Here is a 23497-nt window from a genome sequence, read left to right on the forward strand (position 1 = left end):
GGTTCCATCAGCGTTTATTGCATAAGCCGTATATCGATCAAGATAAAATCCGATGAGACCGAACGTATTTCCTTTGAGTCGATATTCATGAAATTCAATCGAATTTTATTGTTTCCATATGGCATTTTTCATTTGATATCACTTAATTTGGATAAAAACGTGTGGATGGAAACATAGCTTCTGTCTTTAAAAAGTTGGTCTAGAGCTCTCATATTCTTTCACGGATGGAGGGAAGTTACTCTGCCATAATCTGCTGCAGGTTAGATTCACAATAATCAAACTCTTTAATTCTTCTTGAATCTGGGGAAGGTTCTTGACCACTGTGTCTTCCAGAGAATCGTTGCATCTCATTTCTACTTCCCTTAAATCTTCAAAAGTATCCTGCGCCTGACTTACTAGTCCAATGCTCTCTCACTAGTCTCTCTCTCTCTCTTCAGCTCAGCAGTTTTGGAGTCGAAATTCTTCAGTGGCATCAGCCAGACCTTCATTGGAACAGCATTTTCTCCATTTTTTCCTAGTAGCTCTGGAATTTGTATGTAGATCTTCACTGCATCTTCAAATCTTGCACGGTTGCTTTGTAGAATGAAGTCTCTGTAGAATTTGCAGGAGAATTTCTCAGTCAGAGCTTTTTCTTCATCAGTCAGCTTGAGCTGAACTTCACCCTCAATATTAAATGAAGGGATATTCTTTATCACAGCGTGCATGGTACCCTGGATGTCCTGAACGCTGCTGGCCTCTAACTTCTCACTGTCAAACACAAAAAAAGCATTTGCCCCATAAAGAATGCCTTCAACATGTGTTGAAAGCCCTTCTCAATGACGTCCATCTGGGTGTCGATTGAGACTAACAAAACACATGATCAGTTTTTTAGTTTTTGTTTTATTTCTGGGGTTTGAGTAGAAAGAGTTTCGGTTCTAAATCATCCTCTGTCCCCCTGTGAAGGCACCAGCAGCGTGGTAATGGAAGTTGTTGTACAGTGCTGGACACCAGCGATGATTCAGTATGTGGATTCTACAGTGACACAGATAAACCAGTTAGCTTACCTTAAGCTTTGGTAACACTGCCTTAATTTTAACAAAAATGTCCTATAGTTTACTAGCCTGGATGCCAGCTGAACTTAGCTTAGAAGTTCGGTCTGGACTTGATCCGTTGTGGAGCAACTATGCTCGAACCAGAGCTGTGTGGACCAATCAAATTGTCAGGGCGGGCTTTATACGATGATGGACAGATGATCAACAGTAATGTGTTTGCTGTATTGTCAAATTCTAATCCTAAACAGAGAACTTGTTCGTATATGCATTCACCTTTACTATTTCTCTCAAAAATGATGATTGTGTTGGTAAGTACTCCGTGTATCCTTAAAGGACAATTCGCGCTAAAAATGAACCTAGGGGTTAATAACATATGTGTACTGAGTCAAACATTCTCTGGGATCTGTTTTCATGCTAATCGAATGTGTCTGTAGCTTGAAACTAGCTACCGCAAACCGGTCTTTAGCTGGTAACAATGGCTTTCGGGGAAACAGGGTAAATCACTATTTCTACACCACTAACAAGGCTCAAAATAGCACCACACTTCCACGGTAGCATAATGAGGGTCCCTACATGCGAACCAAAGCATTGAGAACTTTGTAAGTGTACAGACAGTTTATTACAAAGATAGATTATAAAGACAGTAGCGTTAATGTTTACATGCGGCCTCCATCTTGGATAACAGTCATGACCAGTCGAATCACGAACGCTGTGTTTGAGCTATGTTACTTGTTACTGGTTGTACTGCGTTCGTTCCTCAACGCAGCGGGCCGGGTTCGACTCCGACCTGCGGCCCCTTGCTGCATGTCATTCCCCCTCTCTCTCCCCTTTCATTTCTTCAGCTGTTCTGTCAATAAAAGCCTAAAAATGCCCCAAAAATTATCTTAAAAAAAAAGAACAATAACAACTATGTGCACCTTTCCTTTCACCCTTATACTTCCAATAAAATGTTATTATTTTGCATAAAATTAAGTATACATTGTACATTATGTAATCATTTTGTAGGAGCCAATGGGGCCACATGTACCCCTTCTCAGAAAGAAGAAGCTAGTTTTTTTTCTGGCCAGGTACATTTTTGGAAGCAGTTTGGAATAGGTGTGTGATGTTTTTGTGTTTTTCATATTGCAACAAAAAAGAGGCAAAAATGTACAGCTTCCAAGTGTGAAGTTGGTTCACATACAGTGGTGAAAAAAAAACGTTTTCCTGTTGTTGGGTCTTCACACACTCAGATGATGGGAGTATGGAAAGCCTTTTCTGTTGGTTCTTGTAGCCAACAACAGACTATTTTGCATGCTTTGCATCTACCTTTCACATTTTGGTGTTACTGGGGTCGACGACAGCAAGGTAAATTCACTAGGGCGGGGATGGTCACCCAGCAACAAACCCCATATGACTTCACATGCAAGTGTGATTGGCATTTTGGAACACGTTTTATGATAGATGAAGCAAGATGACTTAGGGGTGAATAAAATATCCCGAGTTTTAGTCAACTTTTATTTTAAGACTAAATCCTAAAATTGACTAGAAAATTACCACTAGTACTGAGTGAAAGCATTACTTAATTGTCATCACACATGCTACCTGTGCTGGTGTAATATGACTTTGTTCCATGCAGTGTCTCTGAAAATAGCTTGGAGCTGGTGATCGTGAAGTCAGAATTTGATTTTGTCGTCTCCTCTGAGTCATCTCCTCGGCGCTGTTCCTCAGCCTCGCAGGGTGTTAGCGAGGAAACGAGATGCACTGCATGACAGGCTGCTTGGCACACCCAGTGCTCACCTCCTCGTAAAGACCATTAGCTCAACATTGCTCTGACACTGGGATTACACTGGTGTAGAATTTTTGACAGCAGCGATATCAACGTGCAATGAAACATTATCAGCAGTCAGTCAGAGTATACTGCAGCAGGTTTACTGTCAGAGAGCCCGGAGCTACTGCTGCAGTATAATAATGAAAATATTTCACAGCATGTACAATCGTGGAAAGAATTTCCCCCAAAATCCTGGCTGCAGTTTGGACTTTCATTTTGTCTTAGATTAATAGTATGACCTTGCAATTTGCAGAGGCTGAGCTGCTTACTCACACTGTCTCCTATGTATCACACTATTGTAACACTATGTATTGCAGCGACACAGTGGTGATACTGAAGTGTTGCTGTGGTTTGACTGGCATTGGGAGGTGAGAAGTGTGTGCAGCAGTTGGACTTTTCAACAATAACCAGAGCTTCCTCCGATCTCTCCCCACAGGGAAGCTGCTCTGCTCGTGAGGTGTATTGTCATCCTATTTTATCTGATTATTCTATAATTTGTATTTAAGCCATATCTGAACTAACTATATGTAGCTAGGAGTGATGAACTTTACTCTACTTTTGGGGGATACTTCTATAGGAAAAGGGCCACAGGACACATCTGGCATGCATTATCAATGGGCCCCCAGGATGTTGAGATAGAGCCAGTTGGCATGAAGCAATTGGTCAGTTATCGAACCCACCCTAAGTTATGAAGAATAGATATACCATGTGTTAACAGCAGAACCTCAGAGTGACTTTAGAGAATCTGAGAAGCTGTCCTCTCCGAGCTCTGCAGGGCTTGTAATTTGATGCTGAATTCTTGAATGTGAATAAACCTTTATAATCAAGAAACAGTGTCGGCAGATTCCTCTCTACACAGCAACACATCATCGATACTAATTAAACAACACTCGCAGCATTACAAAGTAAATCATTTACTCTGATCAGGTCCGGTGGCTCGAGCCCCAGCCCAACAGCAGCGTTGCAGCATTCAATTACAATCATACAGTGAAACAATGCTATTTGGATTGATTCTATTGTGCTGCTCAAAAAGTGAGCAGCACAAAAGTGAAAAGTCAATTTTCATTTCAGTGAGCACACTACTATTTCTCCAAACTTTAAATCCTTCATTTGAATCTGGTCTTGATCAATAATAGGCTTTGTTAACATTTTCAGGCGGTCGAGTGAGCGCACCTGTGTTCACTCAGCTCTCTGGATAAAAGGAGGGAGGAGACAGCGCCACTTCCCTCTCTGTTCTCCATTACCTTTGTTGTTCTGGCTGGCAGCACATTGGGCCTCATTCACCGATATCTTCCTACGTTTTTTCTTAAATATGTTCTTAAGAAAGTCCCTAAGAAAAGTCTACGTCAGATTCATGACCAAAGACCAAAGAACCAAAGAATTGTTCGCACCTGTGTTCTTAGGATTGATGAATCCCACGTCTTCTTAATTGAAATTGCGTGTCAGTTGTTCCTAATTAGCATAAGAAAACGCCCCGCAAATACCCATATTTTTGTGACCGTGTGCAGGAAAAGTTGGTGAACGCCCAAAAGCTCAGATCCACCAATCACCAAACAAAAAAAAAGAATTACAATAATGCTGAAATAGAAATTCTACTGCAACAGGTAAATGCCAAACGAGGCATATTATTTAGTAGTGTTTCCAGTGGTTTTAAAGCCACCAACAAAACGGAGGCATGGAAGGAGATCACGGATTCAGTAAATGCTGTTTCTGGACAACATCGCTCAAATGTAGATATAAAAAAATGGTTTGACTTAAAATCAGAGACCAAAAAAAACATAGCCAAACATAAGAGACATATGTTCACCACTGGAGGGGGGCATGCAGGCCCTGAGTTATCTGAGATTGACCAGCGCATCGGGGCCATTATTGGTGTGCCATCGGCGGAGCAACTGGACACCGACCAGGGCCCTATATCAACAGCTTCATATCCTCCAAGGCCATCTCCCACCAGTGAATCAGACGAAAAGCAAGTCTTTCTGAATTTTTACAATGTTATGCCTGAAGGAAAAAATGACAGATTCTGCTCTGGCTCAAATAATTAATTAAATAATTAATTTATAATAAATATAATAATGAAATTAATTAAAGCCATAATTTAACTGAAAGTAACGGTGAAACCATTGGAAAGGAATTATACACCAGTTTGTCAAACCAAATGTGGGCCTATGTGACTGTGAATGAGTCCTCACCTGAATTCTTAGTTTATTCACTTTGAAATCCTATTGCTTTTGCAGTAGGCCTATATAGAACAAAATGAAACATTTAAAACAATTTAAAATGAGTTATAGTTTTTTTTTTTTTCAGATCACCAATCCACACAACCCCTCTGTGAAGAGGACCCCGACACCATTCAGCCTTCCAGCAGTAGGCCTGCCTCTGTACGTGCCCCCAGGTCCCGTCCAACTGCACGTGTTATCTCTGATGCGGTCTTGGATAACCAGGAGCGGATTGTGTTTGTTGTCTGACTTCCACGCCAAGTCGGTGGTCTGGTCCCAGCAATGGGTCAGGACGCACATCCTGGTGTGGTGGCTGAAGTGGAACACCACGCTTCATAGCGATGTTGTGTGACACACAACAGGCCATGATTATTCTGCAAACCTAAAAATGGTGAAAAGATGATCAAAAGCTAGAAATACTAAATAAAATAAATTCTTGGATTTAGATTATTCTATAACATGTTCTCCATTTTTCAAACCTGAATAAAACAAGTAGTCCTACTCACCTTCTCAGGCTTGTAAAGCAGTTTACCACCTGCTGTGTCCAAACACATCCAGCGTCCCTTCAGAATACCGATGGTTCGCTCAATGGTGGAGCAGGTGAGTGCATACCTCTGGTTATAAGAGGCCTCTTGGTGCGTCTGAGGGTTTGTTAGTGGCGTCATTAGCCAGGGGGCAAGGGCATACCCCCGATCTCCTAATGAAACAAGTCAATAATGAAGAAACTCACTTTCTGAAACCAAAAATTGGAATTTGAAATTACTCAGCGATGTTTACCAATGACCCACTCGTCTCCAGCATCTCCTTGTTCCAGGCACATTCCCACAGAACTGTTCTGCAAAATATAAGAGTCATGTGCACCTCCTGGGAAGCGGGAGACCACGTTCAAGAGGTGGTTGTCGGAGTCACAGATGACTTGTACATTGATTGAGTGATGTTGCTTGCGGTTGAGGTATGGGAATGGGTCTGGTGAGGGTGCCTTAATGCGCACATGAGTACAGTCTATTGCCCCATTTACGTTGTGCAGACCTGCAATAGAGTAGAACCCTATCTTGACCGGCAGCTGTTGTTGCGCTGTGTAGGGGAAGATAATATATTGTGTGGCCAGTTGATTTATTCCATCCACAACTCGTGGGAGAGCGCGACTGATGGATGGCTGTGATATGCCCACCCGGTCTCCTAACTTCCGTAAAAAGTGCGTAAGCGGGGTTTAAGAACACATTTCTTCGTAAGAACGGTTGGTGAGTGAGGCCCATTGTGCTTACCACAACATGTGTTGGTAGGTTTTACTCATTTATCCTGAAAAGGAGAGTGTTTATCTTGTGCTTGGGTTTTGTTTGTAATTTAGTCTTTGCTTTGTCATTTATTAACACTGATGTTCTTGTCTCATTGTAGATCGGCCTCTGCCTGACCGTGGCAAGCTCGCCTTTGTTTCCGTTTTCAATGGCTGTAGAGTATTGCTGCACATTTTCTGTTTGTATTATTAATAAATAATAAAGGCGATATAATATGGCATTAAACCTGTCTAATTACAGCACCATTTTGGTTAATGGCGCCTGGGTTATAATGGTGTTCATTTAATTTCTATTAAGGAGCCCATTGTTTCTAGTTTGGTCTAATTTGATACAAAGTACGGCTTATTTCTTATTTGGAAATTGTGCGGTTTCTAATTACAGCATAATTTAGATAGCTGTGTCTAAGTAGGCTATAAGTGTCCGTTTACGTTGTAATAAGGACCAAATTGTTTTTAGTTTTGGTCTAATTTGATACAAAGTATATGGCTTATTGGGGTCTAATACGTTATGTGCGGTTTCTAATTCAGGTCCGAGGGAGAGCAGGGTAATGCAGAGGGGCAGATGAGGGGCTTGTGGCAGTGAACCAGTGAAAGTGATTTCCAGTCCAGTTAAATCCAGTTATTTGAGGTCCTTGGTCCGTGTTTGGCAGGTGTGGAGTGGAGGCATGAGTCAGGTCCAGGTGGCAAACTGCAGGCACAAGAGACGGGGTTAGTGAACAGCTGATCAGCCAGAACATTAGTCTGGCTATCACCAGACCAAGCTCAATCTTTTAAGATTAAACATTAGTCCACACAGAGTGCTGGGATATTGCACTCACAAGAATGGGACAGAATGACCAACGGATTTTATTTATATTTTTTATATTTTTTGATCCGGTTTGAATTGAACCATGGATTACAAATATGATGTTTGTCAATTTAAAACATTATTTTTCAACCGAAGAAAGTCTCAGTTTGTTGTTAAACTGTTATAAGTATAAGTATAAGACTGAAAATACGTAATTAGAAAGACTCCACAGTTCAAAGTGGCATGGATGACGTCTCGCTGAAGCTACGATGTCTGTGTGTATCGTACCGGGGATGTAACGTTACTCTAATGAGCAGAGGATCTCGCTTGTTCTTTTGCTTATCTGCTGAAAAAGCTTCACTGGAAAAAAAAAAAAAAAAAAAAAAAAAAAAAAAAATATTTAAAAAAAAAAAAAAAAAACCCCCCCCCCAAAAAAAAAAACACCCAAACAAAAGGGAGGAAAAAGGGAAAAAAAGAAGAAAATGTAGTTCACTGAGCGGTTTCAGACAAAACTAAGTGGTCATATGACAAACCTACGGCTAACTAAGACTTTCTTTGGTTGAAAAATTATCTCTTAAATTGACGAACATCATATTCATCCATGGCTCAATTCAAACGGGATCAAAAAATAATTTGCCTCTCCCCGTTCACTACCCAGCAGTCAGCTCCACCTTGCTGTCCATAAGGTGCCTCTGCACCCCTTTCGTTTCAGACCCTCCCACCAGCCTTTAGGCCATGCCTCCTCATTTACATTGACATCTGTCAAGTCCAAATCGAAAAGCCAAATGTTAAATTGAAATGGAAAAGTTGAATCTTAAAATGTCAAAGGGCAATTGCCAAATGTAAAATTAAAAAGATAACTCATGGTGTACTTACAAACTTTCCAATCCATTGAGGTCGTGGTGCAAAGGACCCTAGGGTGAAATTACTCCAAACCATCACTTTAACTGCTTCTCAGATCTCTGCATGGTAAAATCAAATCTAAGTTTTCTCTTGCACGACAATTTTACAGCTACTCCTTGTGGAGCTTAGCGCCACCCATGACGATTGTGATTGATTTAAAGAAATGCCAATAAACCAGAACACGTTCTTCTCCCATCCCGGAATGCTATGTGGACTAGCCAGACCTCCCTCCGGTCCTCAGCATGTGGATGGTCTGGCAAAGCGAGACCAGCCTCCACACGGCCCTCAAAGACCACTTCCCAACTTGCCAAATAACGACAAAAACAAAGAACAAGAAGCTCAGATTCCAACTCTCACAGAGGGAGTGTGACTTCATTCTCTGCTCCACTATATCTTCACATAGTTGCTATATTAATGTTCTGAATATTGAGTACAGCTCCTTTAACTCTTACTGAAAACATTTACAAATCCTAGTTTTTGATAAAAGCTGCTCTATGTAGCCCTGCAAAACCAAACAATGAGGGAAGCAGGGAAAAAGGCACAGGCCCGGTGTCGGGGTGGTAACAAAATGTTTTCCATTTGGTTAATTTACTATGAAGAAACAGCAACTTGGATTAGTGTGTGTGTAGGCTGTTGACTGTGTGTATGTGAATGTGTGTGTGGGTGCCTGCAGATAATGCTTCTGACATTTTGCCACTCTAATGAAGCTGATGTTGCTTCTTCCCTCTCAGTGTTTGCAATGTTTGGACTCCGGTTACATAACCCTCAGCCTGCTTAACACCCCTACTATGTTTCTACACTTTATACCCAAACAAAATAATTTCATCATGGGGAATTCTTAATCAATGCTGTCACTTTTCAGTTTTTGTCCAAGGTGGATACAGACACTATAGCCCTTTGCCATTTCCCAGTTTGTGCATCCCCCGATTCCTCTCCTCAATTCCTCTCTTGGCATCCTAGTCCCGCCCACAGGAAAGAGGAGTTGAGGCAACAGAACAAGCCTTTAACAAACCTCAAACATCTTTGCAAATTAAGTATGATGTGCGGCATCAGCTGTTCATTGTTTTAACATACGCTGTAATAATTTACATATATATAGCATATGTATGTATACCCTATATACTGTATATAGCCCTTATAGGCTATTTTAGTGTAAAACTGTTTGTATGAAAATATAAAATTTACACAGTAGCTATATTATATACACACAAACTCACTGTATTATTTGACGGTGGCCCTGAAGTGCAGCAAATCACCACAACACGACGGCAAATCACCACAACACGACAGCAAATCGCACAACACGATGGCAAATCAACACAACACGACACAACAATCAGGACGAGGATCAGTGTCCAATATGTACCTGCCCTTTTCGTTACAGTCTCACCAATGCTGTCCTGTGGTAGTGATTTGCTGTTGTGTTGTGGGATTTTCCATCGTGATGTGGCGAATTGCTCGCCATCTTGAGCCAGGGTGGAAGTTCCAAGTGTGTACCCTCAGAAATTGAACCCTTATACCCCTTACCCTATTGGATCTGGAATTGTCCCCATGGCGTCTTCTTCTACATCTCCTGTGTGAAAAAATATTGAATGCGTAAAAGGTACATAAACCTTATCACTGAGTAGGAAGGTTTGTATGTACAGAACTTACAGGAGTATGCCTAAAAGTGTGTGCTGCACATCCTTGGTTAAAATGTGTAGTATTTTTCAATGAAAGGACTACATCCATAGCAGTTAAATTTGATTTGAAAGACATATAGTATTCCTGCAGTATTGGAAAGGTTTTCCTGTTTTCAAGCAACAAAACAGCGGGATTGTTTTCTGCTCTGATCAGCTGCATGTAAACACAGGAGAAGCAGCAGATGTTAAAAAGAAAATGACTACAGTTAAGGTGTTTAAAATGAGGCAAACTCAAACTGATAAAAAGGAATAACAATGTGTATTCTTAAAAACAGGATAAATAAAAAAATAAAAATAAAAACACTAAATTATATTTATAATATCCAGTTGCAGACATACGAATGCAGGTAGCTACAACAAATCTATGATGATAAAAAGAAATGGTGCAGAAACCAGTGGGAGAATGTCAAAGCTAGTACAAAAGTTTGTGAGTCTGTTAGCTTTCTCTGATGTAAGCTGTCTGTAAGCTCTCTTCTTCTCCGGGTCCGCCTGTAGAAAAGAGATAACTCAGGCCAGTCAAACATCCCTTTCTAACACCAACAGGCGCGGCATCAGACGATTTTGCCGGGGCTTCAGCCCCAAATGTTTTGAGTGTAGTCCCGAATGTATAATTATGTTCTTACATTCTTTTTGTAGAACTCCTGGTAGAACTGTAACTTTGTCCAGTTTATTTTTCCGAGGCGAATAGAACGGGCAGCTACATGCAGGGTCTGACCATGCTGTATTTGTTGATATCACAACCGTCTCTACTTGAGGAAAGCTGTGAAAGGTGTAATTTTCGGAGGAATCATAGCCAAATCAGGCTAATACATTGATGCCATTATCACAAAGTTTAGGAGCGCAATACTATGATTTAGTTTGAAGTTCCTGTGAGGTGACGTTTCCAGTCTAGGCCTATGGTTCAGACTCAAACTCACGGAGCTCTGAAGCAGACCTGTGCGTTGCTTAGTGTCCACTCTCGCTGTAAAAAGCTGTGCAGCTTCAGGTTTATAAAGGATGCGCTCTGCTGTCGACATGCTGCGGAAGATGTGTCGCGTTTGTGCTCTGTGTATTTTTGCTGTAGTTTCGGTTTTCCACCTCCGATGTTTAGCAGCGTACAGCCACTTCCATAAACTTTGTCTCATTCAGAGACCAGAGACCCAAACGGGGCTCTGTGTCTGTCAGAAGGTCTGAGATCTACCGTATCAGCAGAGCAACCACATATTGCACAGCAGACTATGGTGCAGGTGGATTATTTTCTGAAATATAGTGACTTTATTCTTGTAATAGCCTATTATAACTTTATTTTTTCAAAATATCACAACTCCTCCGAATCTCAGAGAACACAGAGATGGGATGAGTTATTTTTTGAATGCACAGTTTTGGACATCTTGGACAATCTTGCTAAATATCTGAAATATTACAGTCCAGGGGTTTATTAATACATTTAAATTAATAATGTATCATTGAGGGGAATAATTGTCATATGCACATTTAAGGAGGGTAGTTCCCCAACAAAAGAGGCAAAAGAGGAGGGAAGAGTAAGTCATGCCTAGGCTACATGTGTGCTGACTCAGATATAATTAGAAAAGTCGATCCAAACGAGAATAAATAGATGAAAGCAATACAGAATGCCTGAGAGCCTTACTGCAATATGTTCAATTTTTTTTTATATTTGGATTGTAATCTATGTTTCCCTTTACATAAAGATATTTCCAGCATATTGATTCAGAAAAAGGTAGAAATAAGTGCATAGAATGCAGGAAATTAAGTGTTTAATGCTAAAAATTGGCCTTTGGGTTGCCAGGTCAGTTATGATTAGGCCAAATGTTGGTGCCATCGAACTAACATCTACAAACTGAAAGCTAAAATGAACATACACCGGCTATTAACAAGCTGGGCAATCCATTCGCTGTTTTCCATTGCATTCAGCTTATTAAAATTTTTTAAAGATAATTTTTTTTGGGCTTTTCCCTTTACTACACAGTGACAGTGGATAGACACGAAAGGGGGAGAGAGATGGGGGACGACACGCAGCAAAGGGCAGCAGGTTGGAACCGAACCTGCGCCGCTGCAGGACTCAGCCAACATGGGGCGAACGCTCCCACTGGGTGAGCCAGAAGCCGCCCCCTGGCAATTACTTCTACAGTGATTGCTGCAATGTCTGCAGTGAGTCCACTAAAAATTGGGTTATGAATATTTTTTCCTGACCTCAAGTAAAGTGAAACTATTTGGACTTGTCATGAAGTTTGATTTCACCATCAAATCCTTTTATAACGGTGTCATGAATAATCCTCTTGACCTTAAGGTAAGTGGAACCATTTGGACTTGTCATTAGGATAATAAAGGTTATAAGACCATTGTGAATGCAGTACCGAGGTGATTTAATGAGATTTGGACGGATTATATTAGCTATACTCGTAACCGCTAACTGTAGGTAGCTGCCGTTACTTAGTTAGCTCGGTTACCTGTACAGCTGTTCAATTAGCCAACTCTGGCTGCGCCGAACCCAAAAGGAAAACCATCTCGGTTGTGTATTCCCTGTCGTAAAACTGAAAGAATAGCTTTTGAGTGTAAAAATAAAAATGTTAACAGTGAACAGTAACTGAAACTTAAGTTTCAACAAATTCTGCTGGTTGGAGTCAAGGGTGGAAACAAAACAAAACAAACAGTAAAAGGTGCAATTAAATTGTATTTCCAGAATGATAATGTGCAATGCTTTACACAGGCAGTGTTAACAACACAACAAGGAAAAACAGTGTCTCAAGTTTATTATGAGAAACTGATGAACTGAAGGTACCGGGAAAGGGCCACTCAACAAAGTCTTTATAGTATTTATAGTTTGTGCAAAGAAGGTTCAGTTCATCAGGAGAGTCTGAGAGAATGACCAAAGAGTTTTGGGGGAGCAGCATCCTTATCTAGTTTCTACAAGGTTGTATGGGGGGAGGAAGTCAAGCCTGAACCAGTTCTGACTATCAGGGAATAGCAACTTATGGAATTCCAAGGTCAAGGAGCACTTACACATCATCTACTTTGAAACATTTGTGCTGAAGGCAGAAACTGTGAAATATTAAGCAATAGAACAACAAACCTGTAATTTACCATTAATAAATCTAAAATGTAAATTACTATTACAGTACCTACTGAAACTTTAAGGAAGGAATAAAAACACATTGACAAATCTTTAAACACTGTGGAATGCTCTGGAAAGTGGTTATCAGTAATGTAAGTCCAGGATAATAATTTGTTGCATGAAGACTAAAACATGCTAAATGCATGGTCGTATAAGAACCAGAATCTATGCATTTCATTTTAAGCTGTTTAAATACATATTTGGGCAATTAGTGTTAAAAGAGAGAAATGGCTGGTGGATTTACTTCTTACAGTATCTCTCCCCGTCTTTTAAATGCTGTTAGAAACACTGCTTCAGATGCTGTGATATCATTTCTCATACATTTTTCAGTAGGATACTATTAGGTTATTAAAACTGCCTTTTTGCACAGCCAATACAAGTGTTTACACATCAATGGGAATTTGTGATAAGATGAAATAGGTCACTGCCAGCAGTGATTAGCGGTTGAATGTGTCTAATCCTCTGCAACTATGTAATGCTAGAAAATACTCCAGAACAGGATGACAGAAATCTTTCTCAGTAGAAAATTAGCTTCCAGTTTCCCTAATCTCAGCTGTACACTGCATCTCTATAATTAATAGAGTTAATAATCATTTCCAGCCATAACTCCTACAGTGATGCTGTGAGACTGCAGAAAGAATTTGGCAGTGCAAACAGCCTGAAGACACACACACACACACACACACACACACACACACACACACACACACACACACACACACACACACACACACACACACACACACACACACACGTACGTGGTGTTTGAGACTGGACGTACTGGTAACTCAGTTCACATCAACAGTACATGAAGATAACTTTAGTCTTGTGGAATCAATTAATTGGAATCAAAGTAGAAATATATTTGAATTTATTTTTTAGTCGCCAGGAGGATCTGAAAAGTCGCTAAATCTAGCAAGAAAGTCGGCAAGTTGGCAACACTGTCCACAACGTTACTGCTGCAGCTTCCTGAGTTCCCAAACTACGGAGCGTGATCACAGAACGCGCGTGCGCTAATCACGTTAAAAGGAATTTGCGTTAACTCGTTATTATTACGTTCATTTTGACAGCCCTGAAACATGTATTATCTCCCTCTTTTTCTGGCACTATGCAGGACAAGCCTGATGATCGAGGATCCTGGAGTTGAGGAGGTACAAATTGGGGAATTAGGAATTGCCCCAAGATTTATATACACAGGAAAGGACGGTGGTAACGAGGAACAGGCGAAGGTCCTGTGTGTTTTCCGGACGTAAGGACGTAAAACTAGACATGACACATTAGCAGAACCTACAAAATAAACAGGGAAATAAAACTAAAACCCATCATGATACTGATAAGAAAGGCTGATTAACAACAACGTGAGGCTACTGTTTAAAAATAAAAATAAAAGAATACCGTAATATAGTCGTTTCCCTTCTGTCCGTGGATTACTACAATGGGGGAAAAAGGGAATTATGTATTTACAACAACGGAAAGCAAGCAGGGAACCAAGTGACATATTCTTCCTGTCTGTCTATCTCCTCCAGCAGCACTATTCATTGTTCTGAAACAACAGCTGAGCACATGTATCTCATGCATTGTTGTTTTTGATATTTTTCCATGACGCTTAAACAAGCAAAAACAAAAATGCAACTGAGGGGGGTAAGCTCCATTAAGACCCCCTCCTGGCACTGGTCTCGGCTATTAGGGGTCCTTGTCAGGGGAAACATACTGTAGTCTTGCATAGCCAGCTCTATCCTCACAGCTCTGTGGAGTAAGGTCTGGCTACACCAAAGATGCATTATGGGATAAGAGAAAAAATAACGCTCTGGGTTGTTTGCATTTCTTTAATCCAATCCCAACGGTCTTGGTTGGCGCTAAGCTCCGGACACAGCAACGGTGGCTCTGCTAAATAGTCTCAGGAAGGAACTTGTTTTGGTGGAACATTTGCACCCCGCCAAAGAAAACGCCACATACAATATTAAATGAAGTTAAATGTTGACACAATACAGTAACGTGAGCTATTAGTGTGCTGGTAAAGGCGCTACAGCACGCAGAACGGTCGAAGAAACCGCCAGTAATAAAACAACATGCTGGAGAGCCTGGGCGTAGAGTTTAGATTTTCTGCTGATATTTTCCGCCGCTATCCTCGGGCCGGGCCCTTGATCAAGCATTTGTGTTTTTTAAATCATTACTTTAGTAGGTGGGGAGCAATTTATATGGCTCTCCAGCTTCTCCCATAGTTCTGGGTGTAGCTTATGTCCTGCACTGACGTGAGTGTGAGGTAAACTGCTACATTGTGTCTCCCCCATCTGCAGCACTGTTGTGCGTCAGCATGCAGACCGTGGTGAAGGACAGTATTAATTAGGCGATCGAGACAAGAAAGTCTCCTATATGGTTCCAGGGCTTTGATTATGTTGCTGCCTTGATCTGTTCCCCACACTATTCGGATCTATTTGCGATCCATTCTATTCTGAATAAACAAACACGCAGTTATGCTTAGTCCTTGTTGCATTACCGGTATTTATAACGGCCCACGTATTAAAAAATTGTTGGGTTTAAATCGGGCTCGGGCTCATAATTACAGGTAATGTGTCGGGCCGGGCCGGGCTCGGACACAACGTGCTCGGGTAGGATCAACAAAAATGTCAACAAACAGCTGATGATGTCTTTTTTCATAGAAGGATGTTGTTTTGGAGCCCAGCTTGAATGTGCACACACTTTGAGTCAAACACATGTAGTCAGACATTTTCTGGGAGAAGAGGGAAGGATCAGCAGTCAGTCCACTTAGTGAGCAGGGACCCAGCTGAAACCCTGATCTCACTCCAGCAGACCGTCAGAGGAAACACACTCACTAAGCTCCTTACAAAGCAGCTCAATAATTCTGTACAGAAGTCCGACACATCCTCTCTTATGGACTGTATCCCCAGCCCTCAACTCTTCTGGTAGACAGAATAACGAAGGAACAGCTCAATAATAGAAGAGTGGAGGATTACGCTATGCCTTAGGTTCCTCCAACATCCCCTTATAGATGCACTCAATTTAAATGATTCCTCTGTGCAGCTGTTTCCTGACAATAAGACTACTCTTACATAAGCAAAATAGCAGATTGCAGAAGTTATGAACTCTTATTGGCCAAAGGAACATTAATGTGTGGCTCAGTGGTAGAGCAGTTTCCTGCCAATCGGAAGGTTGGTGGTTCGATCCCTGGCCCTGCAGTCCCATGTCAAAGTGTCCTTGGACAAGACACTGAACCCTGAGTTGCCTAGCCTACCCTAACCCCCGATGCTGCACCATCGGAGTGTAAATGTGTGTGAGTGTTTATCTGATAAGCAGGTGGCACCTTGTACGGCATCCTCGGCCACAGTGTATGAATGTGTGTGAATGGTGAATGGTTCCTGTACTATGTAAAAGTACTTTGAGTAGTCGTTAAGACTAGAAAAGTGCTACTTAAATACAGTCCATTTAATGCTGTCTCAAAAACTGTTGTGTGCTATTTAGTAATTAGTTTTGCTGACATCTAACATAGTGCTAAATGAGCAGATTCTGATGTCAGTGTGTCTGTGCTACATGACTGATCCTGACACTGACAGAGCTCACTAACAGCTGGAGGAAACAGAGGTGAGCCTCATGTCTCAGTCATGGTGGACATTAAACTACTTCAACTTACTTTGTCCACTTGAATGCATGTTCCACAGAACCCTTATCTTAAAAAGCACATACTGGAATCTAGAGCTACAAAGGGAAACTGATCCACATTTTTCACAATTTTCTGACATTTTAGAGACCAAACAACTAATCCATTCATCCAGAAAATAATCCACAAAATAATTGTTAACTGCATCCCCACTGGAATCACTTCCTCACATCATACAAGATATTTTGTTTCATAAATTGCTTTACTGTTTACCTTGCTGAAGAATAATTAGTGTGAGCCAATCTAGTACCACTTATTCTTTCTCTTTTGGTTCCTCTCCTGTTGACTGGAGCCATTGTTTTCCTCGCCACTATTGCAACGGCCACTGCTAATGCTTGCTCTCGAGGGAATTACTGTAATTGTTGGGGTTTTGGAATTTATAGAGTGTGGTCTAGACCTACTCTATCTGTAAAGTGTCTCGAGATAACTCTGTTATGATTTGATACTATAAATAACATTGAATTGAATTGAATTGTTAGGATGTGTTTCATTAAACCTCCAGAACATTGTGAACTGAACCCTGCTTTGTGTCACTTTGTTCTCCGAGCTCTTGTAACAAGTCAAAATCACAGAGGTCAAGCCAGTAGATGATGGTGTGGTGAGATGGAAGTGGTGGGCTCTGAAAGACCCTTAAACATAAAGAAAATACCAACAGCACCAGCCTAGGAATTTCACCCAGGGAATAGAACTATATGTTATACCACAACAAAGACTCCAGTCTGCAGTGTAGTTCATAGATTTCACTGATATACCTGAGAAATACACAGTCGCATTATGATTCATGATCAAAGAAAGTTTTTTTGTGTGTTATACTTCTTGTTAGGTTTTGTATGATGTGGACCCAGGTGAGCCAAGATGAATTTTTATTCACAAACAAAGACTGTTGAAGGCAAGGCCGGGCAGGTTAGCCGTGAGCAGGGGTCAGGCAGGTTAGAGCAGACTTGACTTTGAGCACAAAAGACTCGACCAGGCCATTTTGATGCAGACGCTAAAAGCGATGGGTAGTGAAAATACAAGCTTATACACAAAACACTAGAAGCTAATCACTAGAGGTGGCCTGAAGTACTCAACCATGTTAGGTGAGGAAGAATGTGCCGGCGAAGCCTGGAGTCTTTAAACCATAGGGGAGCAGAGCAGACTGCCAAAACTCCTGATCTGCTCCTGATCTCAACATTGCACTCTGCATCTTTATAATTGTCTTCCTGGCAAAGCTGCTCTCTGGCTAAGACATTCTGTCTGTGGCCACAGTGATGCTATAAGACTGCAAACAGCCTGAAGGCAAGACAACATGACACACACACACACACACACACACACACACACACACACACACACACACACACACACACACACACACACACACACACACACACACACACACACAGGCTGTGACTGTAGTTTTCTGCTCCAGGTCCACCCTCCACTCGTTACCTCTCATTTGCATACAGATTACATAGAGAAGCCAAATGCAAAAAAAGGAGAAAAACTAACTTTTGCATTTAATTTATTTTTTTATTTGAGCATTCATATTTATTTCTATTTTCCATTTCCGGATTTTAAATTTCTCTTTTCATATTTCCATTTTACCAATTACCAATTTCTCATTTCAATATAATATTTTATTTTCTTTTTTCTTTTTAAGTATTAATTATAGTCTTGAGAACTAAAATATAATACTAGTTTATTTGTCATTTTCATTTTTGACTTTCTATTTTCCTTTTAACTTGGGGTAAAATGACCCTTCATCTATCATACTGAATGTGACAGAAGTTAAAGGAGGGTGGTTATTGATGAAACCGTAAGTACTGTGTGTAGAGTGGGTGTTTCTGGATACTGAGCAGACGTCAGCCATGATTGTTGATGAGAGATTAATGTGATAGTATTATTTTTTGACTTCGTCATAATATCATAATATAAATTCTATATTTTCAGAATTCCTAACTCTTTATGTTTTTAGTCATATTTCAGTCAAACTACAAAATCCACTAAAATCTCTCTTATTTTCCAGTTCTTCTGAAATCAATTTTGCATTTGGATCTGGATTTGGATGAAACTTTAATAGTGACAAAAAAATCAGCATTAGCCTACCTTTAAAGTATGTCCTACTTTGTATGGCAATAGGTTTATTTAAAGTGTCAGACTGTGACTTTGACCTTTAATTGCCAATTTTTCTGAACACAAACAGTGGTAATAAATCAAGGTTGCAGGTTCCTGGGAGTTGACCTGCTGGGCTCAGGGTTGAGTGTGTGTCAGGATGTGTTAACAGACAGGCTGGCTGGACTGGAGCTCCGGGTCAGATGACTGCAGACTGGCTAAGAGAAGAAGGCCAGCACTGTGACAGTGACTGACAGGGACAGAACACACTGAGTCATCATTCCGCCTCAGGAAAAACCAACCCAACTAAACATTCTATTGTCAGTTTCAGTAATCAGCTGCTCATCCTACCACAGACAGAACCACTGCTTCCTGAACAGCCGGAGACAGCTATGAGGAGCAACAGTCGGGACATTCAGTAACGGGTTACAAAGAAACAGAGTGTATTCCCATGTTCATTACGACCTAAGTGAAATAGTCACAACAGTTACTTAGTGTTTCATTATCTTACAGGATATAAGCAGTAAGGATATCCATATTTTGATGTATTCTGGGAACCACGCTTGCTCATATTTTTCGTTAAACCAATCATAATTGTCCAGGGAAGTAGTTCTTGAACTCCAGTAAGTAGGCTGGCAAAGCTATTTTATTCCCTTTAAACATCAGATGAAGTGATTCTTTTCTCTAATACGGATGATGCTGAGTCATATATAAATTACTCATGACAAAAAATGATGATAAACAATGTATTTATCACGATTCCACTATGTTAGCGATTATAACATTACTTAGCTTGTTTGGTAGCTTGATTAACGCTAAAGTGCACAACTATTTTATAATATTGAACGTCCGTTACATTCAAGCCATTGCCAAATGAGTTGATACCAATGACTAATTAAGGCTACCAGCTCAACAAAACTCTCTCTGTATTTCTCAGTATGGCTATGTATGTATATGGTGTCGTCTGGCAACATTCACGCGCAGAAACTCGAGCGATGCATTTTACGTCAACGCTGAGAAAGGACAGCAGCGTTCAGCTTTGGGTACAAGAGGACATAAAAATTACAAGATAATTACCCCTTCTGAAGAGTCCATCATCCATCCATCCATCCATCCATCCATCTTCATCCGCTTATCCGAGGTCGGGTTGCAAGGGCAGCAGTTCCAGCAGGGGACACCAAACCTTTTCCCGAGCCACATTAACCAGCTCCGACTGGGGGATCCCGAGGCGTTCCCAGGCCAAGTTGGAGATATAATCCCTCCACCTAGTCCTGGGTCTTCCCCGAGGCCTCCTCCCTGCTGGACGTGCCTGGAACACCTCCCTAGGGAGGCGCCCAGGGGGCATCCTTACCAGATGCCCGAACCACCTCAACTGGGTCCTTTCGACACAAAGGAGCAGTGGCTCTACTCCGAGCTCCTCACGGATGACTGAGCTTCTCACCCTATCTCTAAGGGAGACGCCAGCTAGCCTCCTGAGGAAACCCATTTCGGCTGCTTGTACCCTGGATGTCGTTCTTTCGGTCATGACCCAGCCTTCATGACCAGAGGTGAGTGTTGGAACGAAAACTGACCAAGAGCTTTGCCTTCTGGCTCTTTTCATCACAATGGTGCGATAAATTGAATATAATACTGCCCCCGCTGTGCCGATTCTCTGACCAATCTCCTGCTCCATTGTCTCTCGTGACCCCAAGGTATTTGAACTCCTTCACTTGGGGTAGGGACTCATTCCCTATCTGGAGTAGGCACTCCATCGGTTTCCTGCTGAGAACTATGGAGGTGCTGATCCTCATGCTGGCATGAGGATCAGCACCTCTAAATGTGTGAAGCGGCTGGGCAACCACAACTCAAGCACAACTCCCTGCCGCAGCTTTAGCAATGGAAACTTTGAACATTGTCCACTCGGGTTCAATGCCCCCAGCCTCCACAGGGATGCACGAAAAGCTCTGCTGAAGGTGTGAGTTGAAAGTCTGTCGGACAGGGGCCTCCTCCAGACGTTCCCAATTTACCTGCACTACCCAGTCTGTCCAGAGTCTTCCCCCACACCCTGACCCAACTCACCACCAGATGGTGATCGGTTGACAGCTCCGCCCCTCTCTTCACCAGAGTGTCCAAAACATACGGCCTCAGATCAGATGAAACGATTATAAAATTGATCATTGACTTTTGGCCTAGGGTGCTCTGGTACCAAGTACACTTATGAGCATCCCTACTGTATGTTTGAACATGGTGTTCATTATAGACAATCCATGACTAGCACAGAAATCCAACAATGAACAACCACTGGGGCTTAGATCAGGTAGGCCGTTCCTCCCAATAACGCCTCTTCATGTGTCTCCATCATCTCCCACGTGCGCGTTGAAGTCCCCCAGCAGAACTATGGAGTCCCCCACTGGAGCCCCATGCAGGACTCCATTCAAGGTCTCCAAGAAGGCCGAATACTCCGAGTCCTTGTTTGGTGGATATGCACAAACAACAGTCAGAGTCCCCCCCCCCCACAATCCGCAGGCGTAGGGAGGGGCGACCCTCTCGTCCACTGGGGTAAACTCCAACGTAGTGGCGCTCAGCCAGGGGCTTGTGAGTATCCCCACAACCGCCCGGCGCCTCACACCCTGGGCAAAATCCGGAGAAGAAAAGAGTCCAACCCGTATCTAGGAGTATGGTTCCAGAACCGAGACTGTGCGTAGAGGTAAGCCCCACCAGATCTAATTGGTAGCGCTCCACCTCCCGCACAAGTTCCGGCTCCTTCTCTCACAGAGAGGTGACATTCCAGATCCCCATAGCCAGCCTCTGCTGCCCGGGTCTGGGCCGTCGAGGCCCCTGACCTTCACTGCCATCCATGTGGCAACGCACCCGACCCCAGTGGTTCTTCCCACAAGTAGTGGGCCCATGGGATGGAGAGGGAGGTGCCATGTCGCTTCTTCAGGCTGTGCACAAGGCGCTCGCTGATGAGCCCTCCATCTGGGCCTGGCTCCAGACGGGGGCCCTGGGTTTCCTCCGGGCAGGGTAACTCTACCTCTTCCTCGTTGGCTCATAGGGTTTTTGAACCATTCTTTGTCTGGCCCCTCACCTGAGATCACTTTGCCATGGAAGACCCTACTAGGAGCACCAAGCTCCAGACAACACAGCCCTCAGGTTCATAGGGACACACACAGGGGCGGTTCTACATTGAATGACACTCTGGGCGAGACCCCCTCCGAGACACAATATAGAATAAATATTTGAAATAGCACAAATCCTGTGAAAACACACTAAAGAGAATGTAATTATTACACTATAGCACTAAGAACAGAAAACCCAAACTATAACTAAAATCTGACCTTTCTGAAAAATGGGAAATACCAGTGTTGCAGCAGCACAATATCAGACACATAGCACACACAGAATATAAATGAAATAATAGGATACAATATACATGAAATAATAATAGGATAGAATATAAGAACAAATAATTTAAAATATATAAGTTGGGAATAAAACTGTACAACTGTTAAACTAGTATTGATAAAGCTGTACCCGTCCTTGCGCTCCCCTGAATATGTATACCAACTCCTACTTCTAAAACTACTAACGCCATGTAATGAGTAAGCAAGAATCAGTGAGAGTTGACACATTAAATACTTCAACAAAGTGCCATTTATTAATACACTAAAACTGTATACTCCTAATGAATCATAAAACAAGCTATATATATATATATATATATATATATATATATATATATATATATATATATATATATAATTCCAAGAGGCCCTGTGCTTTAATTTGAAGAGCTCTATCATGAGTTTTAGCAGATAGAAAAGCATCAATTCTCGTTAAGAAAGTTTGCATGATGTGCAACGTTTATATATGCTATAATGCAATCATACAGTAAAGCATGCCTACTTTTTATTGTTGTAGTATTATTATCAACAGTTTGTCCACCACTCAGTTTTATCAAGGGGTTAAGTGTTTTAAGGGGAGTTGTGCTTACCGCAGGTTCTACTCTCACGCCCTCATCTCTGTCCCTCTCCTCCGCCAGCTGGGCTGCGGTTAGCCTACTGTAAAACACGCTTGAGTCTCCTCTCCACTGTGCAGACACCAGCACCACTATCAGCCACGGGAGCTGATGAAGGTCCTGCTACTGCCAAAAACATGTCTTTTCGCTTTTTTCTTTTATTTGAGCCGCTTGGGTAACTTTGTTTCATTTTGCCGTTTAGACCATTGACATAAAAGAAAGTTTTAGACTTATCTTGGTCCGTCTCTGTGTAATTCCCATTTCTCCTGTCACTTTCCCCACTAACACAGAACGTTTAGGGAACGTTGGGGAACGTTAGTTTTTGGTTCTCTAAAGGTTAGTTCGAACCAAACCAAAACGTTTAGGGAACGTTCCCTCATGGTTATAACGTTCCCTAAACGTTAGGGGAACCAACCAACTGAAACGTTCTCCTGTGGTTGCACTGTTACCTCCACACAACGTTCCCGTTTGGTTGTTTTTGGTTGTTCAGAGTGCGGTTTTGAAATGTTTATTTATACCAGCTCCATTTAAGTTTTTGAAGTAGCATATAAAAGGTTTGCAGTCACTTGATTTAGATTCACGCAAAAATGATTGGTCGAAAGATAAACAATTGTTTATCTTTCGCGCTGCGGCACACTGTTACGGACTAGTCCATTTCATTGTGAAAGTAGGGGGTGTTGACCTCTCTCAGCAAGCAGGGCGGCTGCAGCTGCTGGGGGCGCTGATCTGCCAATTCCCCACACAGTGAAATGATCGATAACAGAAAAACGCTTCGCGGCGTAGAGGATTTTTGTTTATTTTTTTAAGTTCTCCTGCCGCCCCCATGTGACATGAAAAAATGCCACCCCGGGCGGCTGCCCAGTTTGCCCGTGCCAAAAACCGCCACTGGACACAC

At 41.9% G+C, this 23497-nt stretch overlaps 1 protein-coding gene across 2 annotated transcripts in view; it reads right to left on the reverse strand.

Annotated features, from left to right (window-relative positions):
• Positions 1 to 5030: 5030 nt before the first annotated feature.
• The window catches only part of LOC120572024 (putative nuclease HARBI1), a 37887-nt gene continuing 19420 nt past the window's right edge, over positions 5031 to 23497 (reverse strand). The window contains exons 2-5 of one of the 2 annotated variants that reach the window (XM_039821209.1): positions 9569 to 9614; positions 5835 to 7039; positions 5564 to 5754; positions 5031 to 5439 (exon numbers count right to left, since the gene is read on the reverse strand). In XM_039821209.1, the coding sequence (XP_039677143.1) occupies positions 5254 to 5439; positions 5564 to 5754; positions 5835 to 5877 (420 nt within the window). In that variant the 5' untranslated portion in view covers positions 5878 to 7039; positions 9569 to 9614 and the 3' untranslated portion in view covers positions 5031 to 5253. The remainder of the gene's footprint in view (positions 5440 to 5563; positions 5755 to 5834; positions 7040 to 9568; positions 9615 to 23497) is intronic. The other variant, XM_039821208.1, reaches the window with a different exon arrangement.

This window comes from Perca fluviatilis, chromosome 13 (assembly GCF_010015445.1).
Source record: "Perca fluviatilis chromosome 13, GENO_Pfluv_1.0, whole genome shotgun sequence".
NCBI classification, from domain to species: Eukaryota; Metazoa; Chordata; class Actinopteri; order Perciformes; family Percidae; genus Perca; species Perca fluviatilis.